Consider the following 17,350-nt stretch of genomic DNA (forward strand, 5'->3'; position numbering starts at 1 on the left):
CCTCGCTCATCCATCTGATTCATATCTTCCTCCCCTGCTTTTCGGATATAGAAGAGGAATCAGTGGACTAAAGGCTCCCTCTCTGTGGCAATATGTACCAGATGCAAGCTGCTTCCTCCCATACGTAAAGCTGTATGAAGTGATTAATGTCAGAATTCTGAGTATGTCATAATGGATTTTAAACAACACTAGGTCTATAGTGATCTTTTCTAGAGATGTATGGCAGCAAAAGAGAATCCACAGTTGTCTATAAATAGCTCTCTTAGATTTACACTTAGAGGTAACATCTCTTCCATGTAGAAATTCGGCCTGACTGGCTATAAATTATAGAGCAGAAATCAAACTACTGCCACTATGCAGCCATTTAAACACGTCACATGATGGTGTGTTGATGTTCAAATGTCTCTCTATGAAAAGGGGGAAACTCACAATGCTGCAACATAAAAAAAAAATCAAATAATCCTGTGTTATGTATTTACCTGACTACAGTGGATCTTGTGGTTAAAATATTAGTTGTTCAGTCAAATGCCAATGCACAGGGGAAAACCTGGCAGGGAAACTTCTCGTGTCATGGTCTCAACTGAGTCCTCATACAGTCACAGTGGCATGCAAAATAAATCCCTGGGAAAAGAACCTGATAAAAGGAGTGTGGGCCTTTAAAAAATCATTGCACTTTTATGACTGCGAATGAAAAAGCCCATTCAATTCAATGTGATGTTTTATTTTATTTTATTGAGGGCCAATGTGATTTAGGAACAAAAAGCTTATTGACCTCATTTGCAGATGTTTTTTAGCAGGTGGACTTTTCCTTTTTTTGTTTATTCATGACTTCAATTATATATGAGATAAAACAGCCTCCAGAGTTCAGAAAAACATCCACTTATTGGTCAAATAAAAACCAAAAAACAGCAAATCCAGTTAAATTTTTAGTCCAAACTTTAAAAAAAAAAATCCAAGCATATGTAGCCCATATTTATGATAAAATAAATGATTGATAATAATGCACATATTTGATGCACTCAGTCCTGGATGGCCTCCTCTGTCTACCTCAGGAAACTGCGGCTGTATTCATAATAATCTTTTGTTCTTTGGCCTCAAAGGGCACCACCTGCAATCTTGGAGAACAGAAAGAACAACTGAAGCTTTTATAGATAGTGTAAACAAAACCTCCAACAATACGTAAATATAACAATCCACACACAGCTGGATAGTAGGAAGTTAGGAAATAATCAGCACCCTAGTGGCCATTGAGAACGCTATGGTCAAGTCTCCAGTGGGATTAGTAAACTTGGGGTGGAGTATTTTTAGACTCGGTGCATTTCAATTTCATAACCTTTAAACCAACAAAACGAGTAAAGAAATAAGTTAGTATACCAATGCAATATTGGAAAGAACTCTGTGATCTGGAAAATAAGAGAGAAAGTTCACATTAAGTTAGACTTAAGTTAGATGAGTGTGTTGATATCAAGAGGAATTTCCTTGAAAGGCCTGCTACATTTAAACCTGCATTATGTCATATTTTCACCTAATAATGTTTGTACGGCAAATGTGTCAGCAAACAGCACACACACAGCAGATACAGAGCAACATTAGCGTTCATTTGGAGTCATGTTTATGGTCACTTGATGAATTTAAGTCCAATATTCAGTGTCCTTTAAGCTCTGGTTTTGGTCTCAGCCAGCTCCTGAGAAACATGTCTGGCTCTTTAGCTGCTAAATGCTCCACCACATTTAGTGGCTAATCTAGTAGGTCTACTGTTTGGATGTTAGAGCCTGCTGAGGCCCAACATGCAGATGATTAGTGAGGCTGAATTAAACCTGCAGGTCGCAAAACAAAAACAAAGAGCTGAAAAACGCTAAAACGCTCCGTAGAGCTGAGAAGAACTGCAGCTCTGGTTATAATTCTCTGTGTGTTCATCATGAGTGGTACCTTTCACATCACACATAGTGACTTCCTCTATTATTAAATGTGAAAATATTGATTAGTGCAGATTTAAATTAAACCAAACTGCTATCTAACATAATATACACAATATCAACATGAACCAAAAACAAATAATTCCATACAAAATCAAAGATTTCTATTTTTAGTGATTTGGGGGGGGGGGGGGGGGGGGTGGGGGTGGGGGGGACTTGTCCTCATCATGACCTCAGTTTGTTTATAATCTATGGATATAAATACCACCTGGATTCATGAATAGTTTGGATAACTAGCTTAATAAGATGCTCTGATGTGTTGAATTTGGTGAGACTAACCTACATTAGAAGCCTCTTATGAAAGAATCACACTGACCTCTATTCTGTCACATCCTCTGTGAACACAGTTACATTATATAACCAATGCATCACAAAGAGAGGCACCACACACATCGATGAAGGAAAAAAAAAAAAAAAAAAAAAAAAAAAAAACATCATATAAAATAATATTTCCTCAAGCACTTTTAATAAGACAGACGAACAGAAAAAAAAAAAACAGCAGAGGTTCGTCTCACAACAAAGAGCGTCTTAATAATAAAATGAACTGCTGACTATCAGCACAACACCAACAACCAGATACGGATCCAGCCTCATGTCAAAGATACTAAACACTACTGTAATCCCAGACTTTGGATCACGTGAGCACAAACTTGGCCAAATGGGAAGGCGAGTCTCGGTAGTACGCTTCCGACCGCCATTACATTACAATGCTTGGTGGGCTGGACGATCGTGCGCGAAAAAAAAAAAAAAAAAAAAAAAAAAAGAAAACTGCTACAGCGGCGCTCCGCGTAAAGCAAACAGACACCGAGGGTGAGGATGACACACACTCGGGTTACAACGCACACTTATTTACCAATATAACCACACGCTCCGAGGGATACACAACGAGACACCGAGCCGCCGCGGAGGAGGAAGAACCGTGCACATGTCGGGAGGATTTAATTCAATAATCAAACCATTTTCTCGAAAAGGAAAGAGGATTCGCTGCTTTTTTTTTTTTTCTTTCTTTTTTTTTTTTTTTTTTTTAAATGCCGTGGTGGTTTTTATAAAGAGATCTGTGCAGCGTGCAACGTATTCTTTACGCCAATGATCGGCGCCAGACAAGGACTGTCACTTTTGCTTGAACTGTGCATTTGAAAAATAGAAAGGAGAAAAAAAAAAAGGATATTATTTTTTTTTTTTTTTTGTGTGTGTGTGTGTGTGTGTGTGTGTGTGTGTGCAAAATTGAGGCTGTTGTGGCCGCGAGAGGACGTTTCGTAATGATATAAAAACTGAGAGGAAGGAAGGATTTTTTCAAACCTCGGTCTACAGAAAGCCTGCTTGTCGTTGATCCTGGTGGTGGAGTGTAAGAAGAGTTTAGTGTTTTCTGGACGCTTTGACTCCTGGTTCGAGGTTTACTGGGAGCCCGCTCGACTTTGTCCGCCCTGCCACGGAGGAGCACCGGGGGGCTTTTTTTGGGGCTTTTTTTCTTCCCCCCCTGCGACCCCTCTCTCGTCTGTGCTCCGTTTAAATTGAAGAGCAACAGAGGGATTAAAATAATAATAAAAAAAAAAAAAAACCTCATTCCGGATCGCAGCGCCCGTGTGTGTGTGTGTGTGTGTGTGTTTTTTTTTTTTCTTTTTCTTTTTTGTGTGTGTGTTGTTTTGCGTGAGGCAGACTGGGTTCACGTTGTGAGAGAGGGGACGGTTGTGGTAAGAAAGAAGGCTATAAATAGCTCGTGCAATTCTCGAAAACTATCACAAGTGGTGCATCAGCTTGTGGAGCAGACGGAATCACATATCCTGCATGCAACGTCTCGGCTTTAAGTTGAATTAAGCCCGATTGTTTTTGTTTTTTTCTTGCAGAGCAGCGAACGTGTGATTTATATATATATATATATATATATTATTTTATTTTAAGGAAGTTTTCACTCCTTATTTTTTGCATTTCTTTCTTTCTTTTTTTTTTTTTTTGGCTGTTCTTCAGCGCGGAAGAAGAAGAAAAAAAAAAAAAAAAAAAAAAAAAAAAAAAAAAAAAAGGAGTCGTTTCCTCCATGGATTATGCTCATTTAAATGATGAAACTATCAGCGGAAACACTGATCTGGAAACGGGCTGATCTCCCTCTGTGCCTGGGTTGAGATGGATACATTGCTGTGCTCTCCGCCTGTGTGACGGTGATCACGTTTGGAGTCGCCTGACCTGCTTTGTAACAATGTTTTGATCCGCACACGCTTTGGATTTACATTACAACGTTATATCCGCCGGGGGCTTCATGGATGCGTTCTGCACTTCTTTTTGAATACGCCCATTCCCTCTGGCCGACCATCCCGAGTCTAGTCTCTGGACCTCTTGTGAGGTTATACGCCTGCTTGTTTTGGCAGGACTCGAACACCGGGGAGCCCGATTTGTCAGCCCTGCTCGGTTGTTTATACCGATGTAGGATTTCGACATGCCCAGCGCTGACGACCCCAACGGCGGACGATTATGACTGCAACAGCGAATTGGGTGGCTAACGGGGCAAGCCTTGAGGACTGCCACTCCAACATCTTCTCTCTGGTACGGTAACATCCATAAAGCATGCCTGTCACAGACACGCGAGGAGCCAGTTGTGATTGACAAGTCATAGGAACCGTGGGCGGCACGCTTAAGCGGTGTCTGCGTTTACAGAGGCCAACCCAATGGCTGATGTTGTTATTAAGGGGGGGGGGGGGGGATCATTAACACGGGTTAATGGTCCGAGAAAATGCACCACATCTTACCACATCTTACCTCTAAAGCCTGTTAGAATAAGACATCTCAGCCCAGAGGCTAAAATCAACATGGTTTAAAAAGAATAACACTGTTATCTGATTCTAAACACATCTCATAGCGTTTGATTATATATATATATATATGATATATATATATATATATATATATATATATATATATATATATATATAATGTTGAAATGCTACCAAAAACCCGCTTGTTTTGGCATGGGTTTAGCAGATAAACAATAGATTAACACTCATGTTTCTCCATCTAGATCACAGTGTGCTCTGGCCTGTATCCTCCCTCCCCTTTTTTTTTTTTTTTTTTTTTTTTTTTTTTTTTTTTTTAAATAATAATTTCAGTGTAAATCTAGCTGGAACTCTGTTGCATTGCCAAGCAACTAACTTGGAAAGAAGGCGGACTGCTGCCTCTCCTGAATGTTTCTAAAGCCAGAGAATAAAATAAAAAATCTGATCTTCAGTGAATAATAGCTTAATGTGCTGATCTACAAAAATATCTAGCTGAGTTTTAATTGTGAGATTGGGGTCAATTTGTGCGAATGTGAACTGAGTAGCACACAAAAGCAACATTTTCAATTCAAAATTTGATGCGATAATTATGTCTTCTGTAGGAAAAGGAAGGTTAATCAGATTTTGACAGACAGCGGCATGAATCGAGCACACAGCGGAAACGACACTTTCACACTTATTTTCTGTGCAAAAAAGGTGTTTTTTGGACTCCACAGGCAGTATCATTTTTGCGGTAGTCACTGTGTTTGAGGGTGGAGGGGATTGAACAGTGTGTTTTCACAGTTTTCATCCTGCAATCAGCGAGTTAACTGTCCTACTAAAACAGGCAGCCAAGTGGAAAGGCATGCGGTAGACAGGCACAGGCTGCTGAGAACCACAACAACATAGGGGTCCTGAGGGCTTTTTAGGTGATCATGCAGGTTGTCCAGCAGCTACAGCAGCTGACCCCTGTTACACTACACAGGTTACCCCAAAGCTAGAGAAACAAATGTCTCATGGTATTGGTTTAGAATTGATGGTGGATAGAGAAGAGAAATAAACTTTGTAGTTATCCCACAGCTTGCAGAAATCTATAACATTTTTAAAAAAAAACTCACTGGCAGTTCTTCCTTCTCATGTATTTTAGTATATTTTCTGACGGAAAGCACAGAGAGACGGATTCTAAATAGTATCTTGAGTTATTCTAAAGCACCTTGTCTGAATTTCTGTGCACTGGTGCAGAAATGAATGTAACTGCGCTCCAGTATCAGACGTCTTAAATTCTCCCGGTCTGACATGTTACAGTTGAAAACGTCTCTGTCAACGTCTCAGTCGAGGTTATTCCGTCGCGGAACAAGCTTTCATTCACTCGCCGTGGCGTTGTTGGCCGCCGTGCTGGCCCCATGAACATCCCTTTTCAAACTGAGGGAGAAAGAGACCATCCATCAGCTGGCTTGTTGAGAATATTTATGACTGGCTAGTGCCACAGCGGTTGCTCCCAGGCAGGGCTCCTACAGGGAAGTCCAAGAGAGAACAAAACACTAATGACATACCAAGTGTCCTGGTTAGAGGATACGACTGAGACAAAGAGGCAGAGGAGACAGACGGAGGGACGCAGATTGCATCCTGATGTTGATCAGGAGACATTTGTGCATGAAGAGCTTAACAAGTGGAGGTTAAAGGGCTGTTATTATCTCTGCAATCAGGTGTGAGCATTGATCCAGCAAAAGGCGACTTAGAAAGATATGTATTTTATATGAACAGTTGCTCAGTTAGGATTTTCTGCATGCATTTTACTCATTAATTGGTTTAGTGCGGAAACAATTAGTTGACTAATTGATTAGTTGTTCAACAGAAAATCGATTTTTTGATTTTCCATTAATAATTTGAATTTTTTTTGTCAAGGTAAAACCCCAAACATTGCTTCTGTCTGTAATCATTGAAAAAGGTCAATCTTTTCCGGTTTTGAAAGTTGTTTCAGCAATTGAGAATGTCATTTCCTCAGACATTTCTGAAAATAAAACAATAATCGTTTCAAAGAAAATATAACACTAATGCTAATATTCATCAGTAGCAAGCATAACTTTGACATTTAGAGTACCAGAAAAGCCAAGAATATGACCTCTAATGTGAGATATTTCTTAACCTTTCCTCCAGTCCATGATGTCTATCTTCTTACAAAAAGGTCTCGTGGCTAAAACGGTGAGCGCTCTGGTTTGACAGCCTGTTAAACAGCATTCCAACATGCACTAGCCTCGTCCTTCACACACGTTTACTGGCTGTTATTTCAACCCGCATCAATAAAAAGTACCTCTAGAAAGCATAAGTGCTCATGCTGTGGGACTTTATGGCGACGTAGCAGATTACTGTCATGCGCTCTGAGAGGCCGGTGTCACATAGTTGAGATCGCAGCCATCACACAACCCACAAAACAACTGTCTTGTGTTGTTGGTTAATCATCCATCTGTGACAAAAAGCAAAAGCCAACGAGACCCTTGTAAGTGGGAGAAGAAAAAAAAAAAAAAAAAAAAAGATCCTGGTGTGCTAAGTTGAAGTGGCGAACGGAGGAGGGAAGGGTGTAGGACGGGAGGAGAATTAGAGGAATGTTTTCAGGGAACGGAGTGAGTGAGACTGCAGCCGAAATCTGTTTTCATTTTAAGGAAAGTATTATGACTGATGTGCATTTCCTGACTGCTAGCCTCAGCCTATTTGAGGGAGAAACGGTGAGAGTGAGACAGAGCGAGAGAGAAAATTAAAGAGGGAGGAACGTAATGAGAGAGACCGAGAGAGAGAGAGAGAAAAACAGTCATCTTTCTGTGGACTGGGCCAGTTCTTATGACGCCGACACCAGCCAGAGTCCCAGCCTGAATATGAAATGCAAGGAGACAGTCGAGAGCCGTGTGTGTGTGTGTGTGTGTGTGTGTGTGTGTGTGTGTGTGTGTGTGTGTGTGTGTGTGTGTGTGTGTGTGTGTGTGTGTGTGTGTGTGTGTGTGTGTGTGTGTGTGTGTGTGTGTGTGTGTGTGTGTGTGTGTGTGTGTGTGTGTGTGTGTGTGTGTGTGTGTGTGTGTGCACACACTGTAAACCATCCAGGCTCGGGAGACAAACTTCAAACACCCATCACATTATGCACACACACGGAAAGAGGGGAAAAAAAATAAACACCCACATGCACACACAAGCATATGTAACGCAAATGCAACGCACATGCAAACACTAAATCTTCCACCCACACTCGCATGTTATTCGGGATACATCCTATATATCCCAAGGACGCACGCCTGTACAAACATGGGTAGAATGCAGCACCCTTAATTAAAGGACATCCTCAGTCCCCCTCAACACTGGTAATTAAGTGTCCTCAAGTGGAGGTCTAATGTGATCAACTAAGAGGTGCTCATTAGCCAAACTGTATTCCAATAGAGATCTTGCATGTGTAATAATGATGCCACTGTCTGTTATGGAAATGGAGTGCTAAGAGATGAGGCAGAGAGAATAGCATTAACAGCAGGGTCCTGATTTATGGCAGGTGAGTGGCCGTGCCTTGTAAGAAGAAACAGGTAATCAGGGACGGAGCCTTTTTAATGTAGGCTGTTTGCATTTTCTCCTTATTAATGATGGTGGGTACTGCAGGGATGCTTAGGGATGAGGAAGAGGCTGTGGTTTGGATGAAGTGTGTGTCATCATTTGCTGGGCCACAGAATCAGTCAAGTTGGAGTTTATACAGGGCCGGGTGTTGTTTTTGCTGATTCCTCAGCGTTGGTACGGATGCCGAACAAGTTTTATATAATAAACAGTTATTTTTCAACATCTTACTTTGAGAAATCACACCAAAAGAAGGCGAAGTTCTCAAAGGAAGTTTTCAAATCTTAAAGTAGACCCTGCCCGCTAATATAAATAATAAATACATTTGCTCTATATTGCAGATATATTGATATCAGGGCAAACGCTGATAAGTAACAAGATACTGCAATACAGAAATGTAACACAGTGTAAAAATTATTGATATTACATATTCTAAAATGTAATTTCTATATGTACATGTTTATTTGCCCAAATATCATGATTTGATTTTCTTTGTATCCACTATCTGTAAGGTTATAGTCTAAACACAAGCAGTTGTATTTGGGATTTTTTTAATTAAAAATGGTCATGGCCATGTTCATTTTTTTCTTATTGTCAACAACTGTCATAAAAGACTAAAGACTTTTGGGGGGGAATTTCCCAAAAGTTTTTTATAAACTCAGATATTACATATCTGTAATGTTCCTATGTTTTATTTGGACTACAGGCTCCATGACATGAAGGAGGTTGCTGCTAGCCAGCTAAGTGTAGCTTAGCTACGCTACATGGATCTGGCATTAGTTGCTTCTTAATGTTAGCAAAGCAATTTACCATCCGGATCAGCCCCGGGTGGGCGGATGAGTTAGCTGACATTATCCACTCAGGACACACTGTTGGAGCTGTAGAGGAACTGAAGAACGGCAAAGTACTTGGGGACACACATAAATGTCACATACTTTGGATTTCATCGGCAAAAAGTCAAGGAAGGTCTCAGTTTTTTTAGTTTCGTTACATTAGGTTAAAGATAAATTCTCACATATAGTATCTTAAAACCAGGAACTGTCTCTGTGGTTCATAAGCATAACGTTGAAGCCATGCCATCGTCCTTTTCCACAAGGAGAGGATCAGTCCAGGTTTCCAGAGCATCACCCCCAGCATCACCCCCAGCATCACCCACCCCCAGCCGCGTGCCCTACGGAGCAGCTCCATCTGGTTGCTCCTCACTCAACAGTCCGCCCCCTACGCCCGACCTGTGCTTTTGGCTCCGCTTGCTTGCAATTTTGACAGCTAGCACTGGCTTCACCTTGAGACTCTTTGCGGCGCCGCCCACTAATCTGCCCCTGTCACTGCTGTGGGAATCCCTTGTCATCGCAACAGGACTCAGTGGGCAGTGGCCCACCTGTGTGAACATGGCACTCTGTATTTCAGACGCAGACACACAGGCCTCCTCAAATAGTTTCCCCGCCATAACGGAATGATTTGTGAACAAGGATTGCACGCTTGTGTCTCTGTTTATACCACACGTCTCTTTTTCTATTCAATTCTTCCAGAGTGTAGTCATGGATCTTATCTGAGCAGTAGGCTTGTCGGGGCTCTGCCACAGAGGTGAAGAACGGTTCAAAGGCAGGACGGGGAGGGAGGGAACCACCGCTGGTCCCGGAGCTGGAAATGGGACGGGATGGGCAGGAGTATTTTGGAGCGCGGTGGCTTGAGTGTGAAATATGTAAGCCCTGCAGTGCCAGCTGTGATCTATTCTTAGTGCCCGCTGGTGTTCCTGCATGTGTGCAGGGCGACAGAAGGCTGAGTGGGAAAGGAGGATCGGTAGGAATGGGCAGTAGCTGGTGCCACCAAGTGCTTGTGATTGCTGGAGAGTCAGCTAGTTAGCTGGCATATGGACTGATAGGCTGCTAGAGAGAGATATTTTAAACACATCATTGTCACAGTGTTGCTGCTGCTGTGTTTTTTTTTGTGCTGAAGATCTGTGGTGGAAGAAGTAGACCCTAAAAACAAGTAAAGTTTTAGCACCAAAATGTACTCAAATAATCAAATAATTCAGAATTGTCCCTTCATATATGAGACCTGTGCATTAACTAGTGAGCTGTATTTTAATACTGTAGCAGGTTGAGGTAAAACTAGTTGTATACTTTACTTATCCTGTTGGTTATGATCATTTATATGTTTTGCGCTGCAAAGATAACTCATCTTAAAAGGAATAATTTACAAGTTATTGAGAGTCATTTAAACCAGTTTAAACTTGTTTCAAGAATTTTCAGGAAATCAGCATAAGAGAGATTACTTCTCTTTAAACAAAAGTTACACTTGACTCAGGAAAATGAATGAACTCATTAAACCAGATTATTTGGACATGAAACTAGAAATGATCTCAACAGATTTCTAGAACTAAATAATAGACTTAAAGAAAAGTATCTGGGAATCATAGCTCTTAGAGAAAACTAGTGCAATATTAGTTAATAATTTCCTCTTGAGGTAATAAAGCAGCATTAAATGGAATAAATATTTTTTCGTACATCAGAATTGTTCTTATATACTTGAGTAAATATGTTTCACTACTGCTGAATATAGTTGTTCTGTCTCATGCAGCAACACACATTTCATCTCCTAAATGCTGGCATTTATTCCCTGCAGATTAGTACCACTTTTCTCCAAACTATCAAATTTAGATGTATGTTGCTGCAGCTACGCTGCCTCTGGTATGACCGTAAAGTCTGATGCCTGTTGTCTGATTAGTAAATGAATTCCAAAAAAGATAAAGCTTGTGTTGTATGCTGCTGCTGCTGCTGCTGCTGCCGCTCTCCATGCCATCACATGATCAGTTTGCAATCCCTTCACCTGACTGCAGACACCTTGACAAAGAGAATTTCTTTAAAGGAAGATACTGACCTGCTTGTAACCGGGCAAATATTTTCTGCAAGCCAGACAGCTTTGCCAATAACATGGTTGGCTGGGATTCAATTGCAGTTAAAGCACACTTAGGTTAAAGGGGGTCTTTTCAGAGCCGCAAAACAAGGGAGAGAGAAAAACATTAATGTTGGCTGCTGTGCTGTTGCAAATTCTAATTATCATGTGTTCATGTTCCGTTGAGAGATTATCTGCGACCAATCAGACGGGTACTTGATGAGAACAAACACATTATGTTTAGACTGTTGATTCACAGCCGTTTGTGGCGCATTGATCCTCCCTGTGCTGCCAAACGGTGCTCTCTCTCATCTTGAATTAGGCAGACACCCATGATTTTTCAGACGCTAATGAAAAATTTGTACAGCTCAATTTCATTCCTGGCTTGCCTCATAGAATAAATGGACTTTGCAGAATTGAAGTCGGACACAAAGGGTTTGATAGAGTATTTAGAACGCATGACTGAGTGAGCATGGAGCTGCATGGCCAAGTGTTTAGGCAGGGTGGTGGTGGTGGTGGTGGCAAAGATATGTCATGGAAGCATTGTATCTGGTGTAAAGGGTAAGTAGACAGGAGAGGAGAACTTGAATGCCATTACATAATGTATGCCTGTGTGTGTGTGTGTGTTGAACATGTTGGCAGAAGTGCAGTGGACCTTTAGTGTTAAAGCTCTGATTGGTTTCCACTCCCACAAAGTAAGCAAACAGACTACAGACAGCAGGCAGGTGAGTTGCAGGTTGAAACCTGTTCAGGTGTGACCTAGGCTAAAGTTAATAGCTTGCCTACACACACACACACACACACACACACACACACACACACACACACACACACACACACACACACACACACACACACACACACACACACACACACACACACACACACACACACACACACACACACACACACGCGCACACACACAAACACACAGGCAGACAGAGCATTACTGCTTTCCAGTTTTTCTCCTTTATATTTTGTTGATCTGCTGTGTAATGGAACAAGGAAAAGTCATGCTGATTTATGCAGGGCTGTCATTTTATCTAAAATGGCATCCCTGTGGAAAAAATCAATGCAGGAAATTACGAGCCAAATTAGATATTTTTCATACCACTTATGCTCCATTTGCCCAATTTCAGGAACAATCAGACTATTAACTACTTGTAGGCATTTCAACAGCTTCAATGCAGTGCTAATTGTACAATTACTGCATTTTTTCTTTCTCTCACTATAAAAACACAGTGAGTAATCCTATACCGCAATGTTCATGTCTTTGCTTCTGGTAATCCCAGGACTTTCCTGACGCATGTATGACGTGCTCGATTATATCTTCAGCCAAATTTGAGCTTATGAATTCCAGCTGTAAGGGAACAAACAGAGGTGTAGTTGTGCTCGGGAGAGACAATACCCTCAAACGTTCAGAACGCTCCTTTGTGATTTTTAGAGTAAAGCAACCACAGAAGTGCTTGAAACATTATATTTCCACTGTAACCCTGGAGACAGAAATCTCAAAAATTGAATACCTTGCTGAATTCCTATATATGTTGTATGTTGCCTAGCAACTGTTTTTTGGTGTTTTTCCATCTTTATGATTCTCAGTTTTTCTGTCTTTGAGTCTTTGCTCATTTCTAGCTCCCCGCGGCTTGTCACGGTTGATTAAGTTACACCAGAGACACTAGTAAAGCAGAGACTGGTTTATTTATTTGCACGTTAATAATTTAGGCTAAGCAGGGCCACTGCTTTAGCCTGTCCCATAACGCTTTAAAAGCAGCCTGACGCTGCAGCTTTGTGTTGTTTTATGTGCCAAATGGCTGGGGATCTTGTCAGCTCTTTCAGATGCTGCAGTGTACTGTACACAATGTCTCGCTGTCCTTATTGGTCTTCGGCCGCTGTGGCCTCCCGCCTCTCTTTGTGTCAGGTGAGAAGTCATGGCTTGATGGAGGCTTTCTGCAGCGTGATTGGCAGGTCTATCCGTCACTCAGCCCCGGGGACTCGCGCTGCTCTAATTAGGTCGCTTGGCTTGCTCACCTCCCAGGGCTGGATGCTACGACAGAACACAGATCAAATGACGGTCCCTTGTTTGTCGGGACTTGAAAAGGTGGCGGCAGAAGGCAGAGGAAAAGCATCTGTTTAGTGTCTGCAGCCCCAGAGGCCTTCTTCCTACACCTGTTTGGTGCTTTTGTTTCGCTCTCGCTCCCAGACAAGTGCAGTAATGTGCATCGCTCTTCATTTGTGGTGTAAGATGCCAGAGGGGAGCGCAACTCCTTGTGGGTTAATTTGATTTCAGCGGGTTAATTGATGAAGGGGGAGTCGTTGCCTGTTCTGATTTCTGCCACTGGCTCTTCTAACTGGTGACTTCTCAGTGCTGACTGAGCAGCACAGTCACTTTCATTGTCTTTGTTCATAGTTGTTTTTCACGCTCAATTTAAAAAAAAAAAAAAAAAAAAAAAAAATGTATTCTGCCAGCTCTGATGCGTTCAATAAAAGTTGTTAAAATCCTTAAGATTTCAGTCCTGGTTCGATTTGTCTATTGGTAACAACAGGTGTGGTTAAATACTACAAAAAACTCTTTGAGCAGCTACTTTATCAGGAACATAACAAAAGACCAAGCTGTTGTATCTGCTTTAAAGTGCAGCCAAACAAACTCCTTTTGCTCCAATAAAGAAGTCAGTCAATACCTTGTCTTTTCCATCATGCTGTGAGCATCCACCATCAGATGTAATAGTCTTTTTTTACACAACAGAAGAGAGTTGGTTGGTTATTTAAAACTGTTGATAAAAAAATTGTTCAAAATAACTGTCTTGTTGTGTAGATGTATTTATTTTGTAGTCAGCACTAACCCATTTCATATCCTGTGACTGCTTCACAATAACAGCTTTAACCCTCGCTACAAATGAAAAACACTTATACAAGAGGACAATACAGAAGGTGAATACATTGTTGATAAATGCAGACCCTAAATAGTATAAAAAAAAATGTTTTTTTTATGAAAATCTTAAGGATTGTAACCTTAAACAAAAGCGTTTCTGCTTTGGGTCAATTCTCGCACAGTGTCTGTTAAACATAAATCAATTATTCCCCGTTCTTTGACGTTGAACCAAAGAGAGATGGATCGTGTTGCATGTGTCTGATAGTGGCTGCGAGTCTTATCGAAAGACCCTCAGCTGGCATCACAAAACACAACCCGAATATTGGCAGCTAGTCAAGCTTCTAAACTGATTTGACGGAGATGAGAAAGCCATGCCACTCTGACAGAATAAGTGTTTCACTTGTGACAGAGTAGGTAAAGCTGCTGATACAAGCTGTCTCTCAATTGCCTAATGTGCCTCCTTTGTCAGACTTTCATACTGCAAGGCTCTTGCACCGTTGTGAGATTCTTAAAGAAGCGGCATCGCTCTCAGATGACGTTCTCATACGCTGTCTGTCAGCTTTGATATAGCACTAGACTCCACTTCGATGAAAATGTTCACATCAGCTGCAATTCTGAAATAATCCTTAATAAAAGCTAGAACATCTGCATATAACCAGATGAAAATACAGTTGTATTTCTTCTGTAAACATTATTTATGATTTCTCTTTTAGTAACATATTTATTGAAGTATTATCAAAAAGTAATTTGCCATGAAAGTAAAAGGAAGTGCTCCAGCACAGTCATGTTTAGATGTGCTGTCACTACATGCCTGTCTCTGGTCCAGGCAGCTGCTAAGCCTTGTCATTGTGGAAAAAGTCCAACACAAACATACATTCAGCTGCATGTTGGGAAGTTTAAGAGGTCCGTTCAAAAGGTCCCACAAGTTTTTTTGAGAAAGAACAGGAGGAGAGAAAATATTTTCAGTCTGCAGGAGCATTCATGCAAAGTGCATGTCAAGTGTGTTTTCCTCTCAGCGTTGCCATCTAAGTAATGACGGTTTCCTCTGCATTGTAAAGCCTCGAGGCTTTAAACAATATGCAGTATAAAGTCTTTTAGACCTGCAGTATGACAAACCTTTTTGATTCTCTTTTTTCTGTTGAAGTCACATGGTTTATCCAGCGCTTTCTGTTTGAGCAATGTATGCCAAAGATTAAAGCTCTGACTTCAATATTTCCTCTTGATTACAAGCACATGTCTGGTGCACTGAGGTTGACCTCTGGTTGGGATACAGATTATGTTTTTTCTCCAAGCCGGGGCTCAGTTCACCTTTATATACAGGAAATTATTTTTAACTCTCTTTTTTTTAAGTTCCTATTTGAAATCAATGTTCAAAGAATCCAAAAGCTCGTAAAGTAATCGAGAATCCACCTCACTGCCAGAAACTGAAAAAGGTTGTTTTAATAGATTACTACAAATAGAGCACCGTCGTCCACCTCCTCTGTGCTAACACAAAATTATTCAGGAAACATAAGGTTGGCTGTTATATTTTCTCTGTTTACTTGACGAAAAAGGCATAAAGAGAGGAATAACACAAAGGCGAGAGGGAGAGCGTGAGATACTCCTGGGTGTATTCAATAGGCATCCGTGACAGTGAGAGAGTGCTGAGAGATGAGAGGGAGAGTGCAGACGAGAAAGATAATAGAGGTGAGAGTGAGGTCAAAGCTTTGGTCCGTCTTAGCAAAGGGAGGAAAAGCTCTTGTTTTTGGTCCTGCACTCAATCAGAAATTGAACCAGCTAACCAACAGAACAAGGGGCTTGGAGAAGTGCCGGCTTTATTGACAGTGAAACTAAATCCACCGTCTTTTTCCTTGACCTCTTCGCCTTTTTACCCCTGTGGTAGTTTTTAAAAGAAACGGGGACCTCTACCTAGAATAATCGTTGATTTGCTCTTTCACGCTTTGAAGGATTGTGAGGAATTGTACTGCTTTTGCTACACATTTGCTCTCCTTTTTGTCTGCTTGTTAAACGTACAAATAGTCCCTGTCCTACCAAACGCATAATCATCAACACCGCTCATGACATAAAATTACTTTTTTTTTTTCACAGATTAATGAGAATAAAATCACAGTTGCCTAACCCTCTCCATTATGCTATAACAATTTTGCTGCATTTTCTTCCTCAAACACCACTTATAAGGCCAGGGCTTGGTGTAATTTATCGTCCCATTGGCAGACACTTGCACACTAAATTTAAAAAAAAAAAAAAAATCTAGATAATCGAACCAGCACTTCAGCAACAATCACTCCCTGTTTCTTTCATGAATAATATTGAAAGAACTAAAAACAAATATTAAAGGTTCTCTTTATTTGTGGGACAGGATTTGTCACCAAAGTTGCAGAGATAATAAGGACACGCTTGACAGTTAGGTTTCGTTGCTTTCTCTCATGTGTTACAAGTGATAATTTATTCATACAAATGTAAGAACTAGCTGTTTTTTTTAGCACTGGTATCACTGCGACGCCTCAGACTCCTTACATGTGGTTGCGTGTAGGCAGATTTAAACTGTCATCACTGACAAATAACTGGACATCAGCCTGGAAATCTGTCTCCCTCCTGATGCATGTCAGTGTCTTTGAGCACTTCTGGTCTGCGCATCATCACAGCTGCTGTGCGTGACATGTGAGTTTGTGTGTGTGTGGGTGATGTGTGCATGCCTGTGTGTGTTAGTGTTTGTGTGCAGGCATTTGTTTGGATCTGCATGTGACTGTAGCTCTGCTCCTTTTCCTGCAACTGTACCACAGCTAATCCTCCCCAGGAGTTCAGCAGGGTGTTAGGTTAGTGCTTTACACATGGCCAACAAATACACAGCCCCTGTGTTTGAAAGACATAGTGCGGCCTCTGGCCATTTAGCACAATACATCACCTGAAAATACAACTTGTTATTGGAGAAATAATAGTCCTCGGGCCACATTTCTGCACTACAAAGTGAACAGGTTTTTGCCTTAAAGCCATCCTCAAATTGCATTTTGGTTGTTGTTACTGCACTTCAATGTTTGACCTTCACTGTGAAGAATAATGTGTGCGCAGTGTGTCACTAAAAGGCTGATATTAGTTTCTCCGTGATCTACTAATATCTCTGACATTAGAGTTAGTTTGATATTGATTTAGTATGTAACATATGTGTGATGCAGCAGTGTGCACACACACACACACACACACACACACACACACACACACACACACACACACACACACACACACACACACACACACACACACACACTCAGAATGGACTTTTCATTGAA

General features: G+C 41.1%; 1 protein-coding gene across 2 annotated transcripts in view; it reads left to right on the plus strand.

The window, feature by feature from the left end:
* Nucleotides 1-2,773: 2,773 nt before the first annotated feature.
* The window catches only part of LOC129102444 (mediator of RNA polymerase II transcription subunit 13-like), a 73,933-nt gene continuing 59,356 nt past the window's right edge, over nucleotides 2,774-17,350 (plus strand). The window contains exons 1-2 of one of the 2 annotated variants that reach the window (XM_054612604.1): nucleotides 2,774-2,786; nucleotides 4,337-4,511. In XM_054612604.1, the coding sequence (XP_054468579.1) occupies nucleotides 4,440-4,511 (72 nt within the window). In that variant the 5' untranslated portion in view covers nucleotides 2,774-2,786; nucleotides 4,337-4,439. Of the gene's footprint in view, nucleotides 2,787-4,023; nucleotides 4,512-17,350 lie in introns of those variants that run through there. The other variant, XM_054612602.1, reaches the window with a different exon arrangement.

This window comes from Anoplopoma fimbria, chromosome 14 (assembly GCF_027596085.1).
Source record: "Anoplopoma fimbria isolate UVic2021 breed Golden Eagle Sablefish chromosome 14, Afim_UVic_2022, whole genome shotgun sequence".
Taxonomy (NCBI): Eukaryota; Metazoa; Chordata; class Actinopteri; order Perciformes; family Anoplopomatidae; genus Anoplopoma; species Anoplopoma fimbria.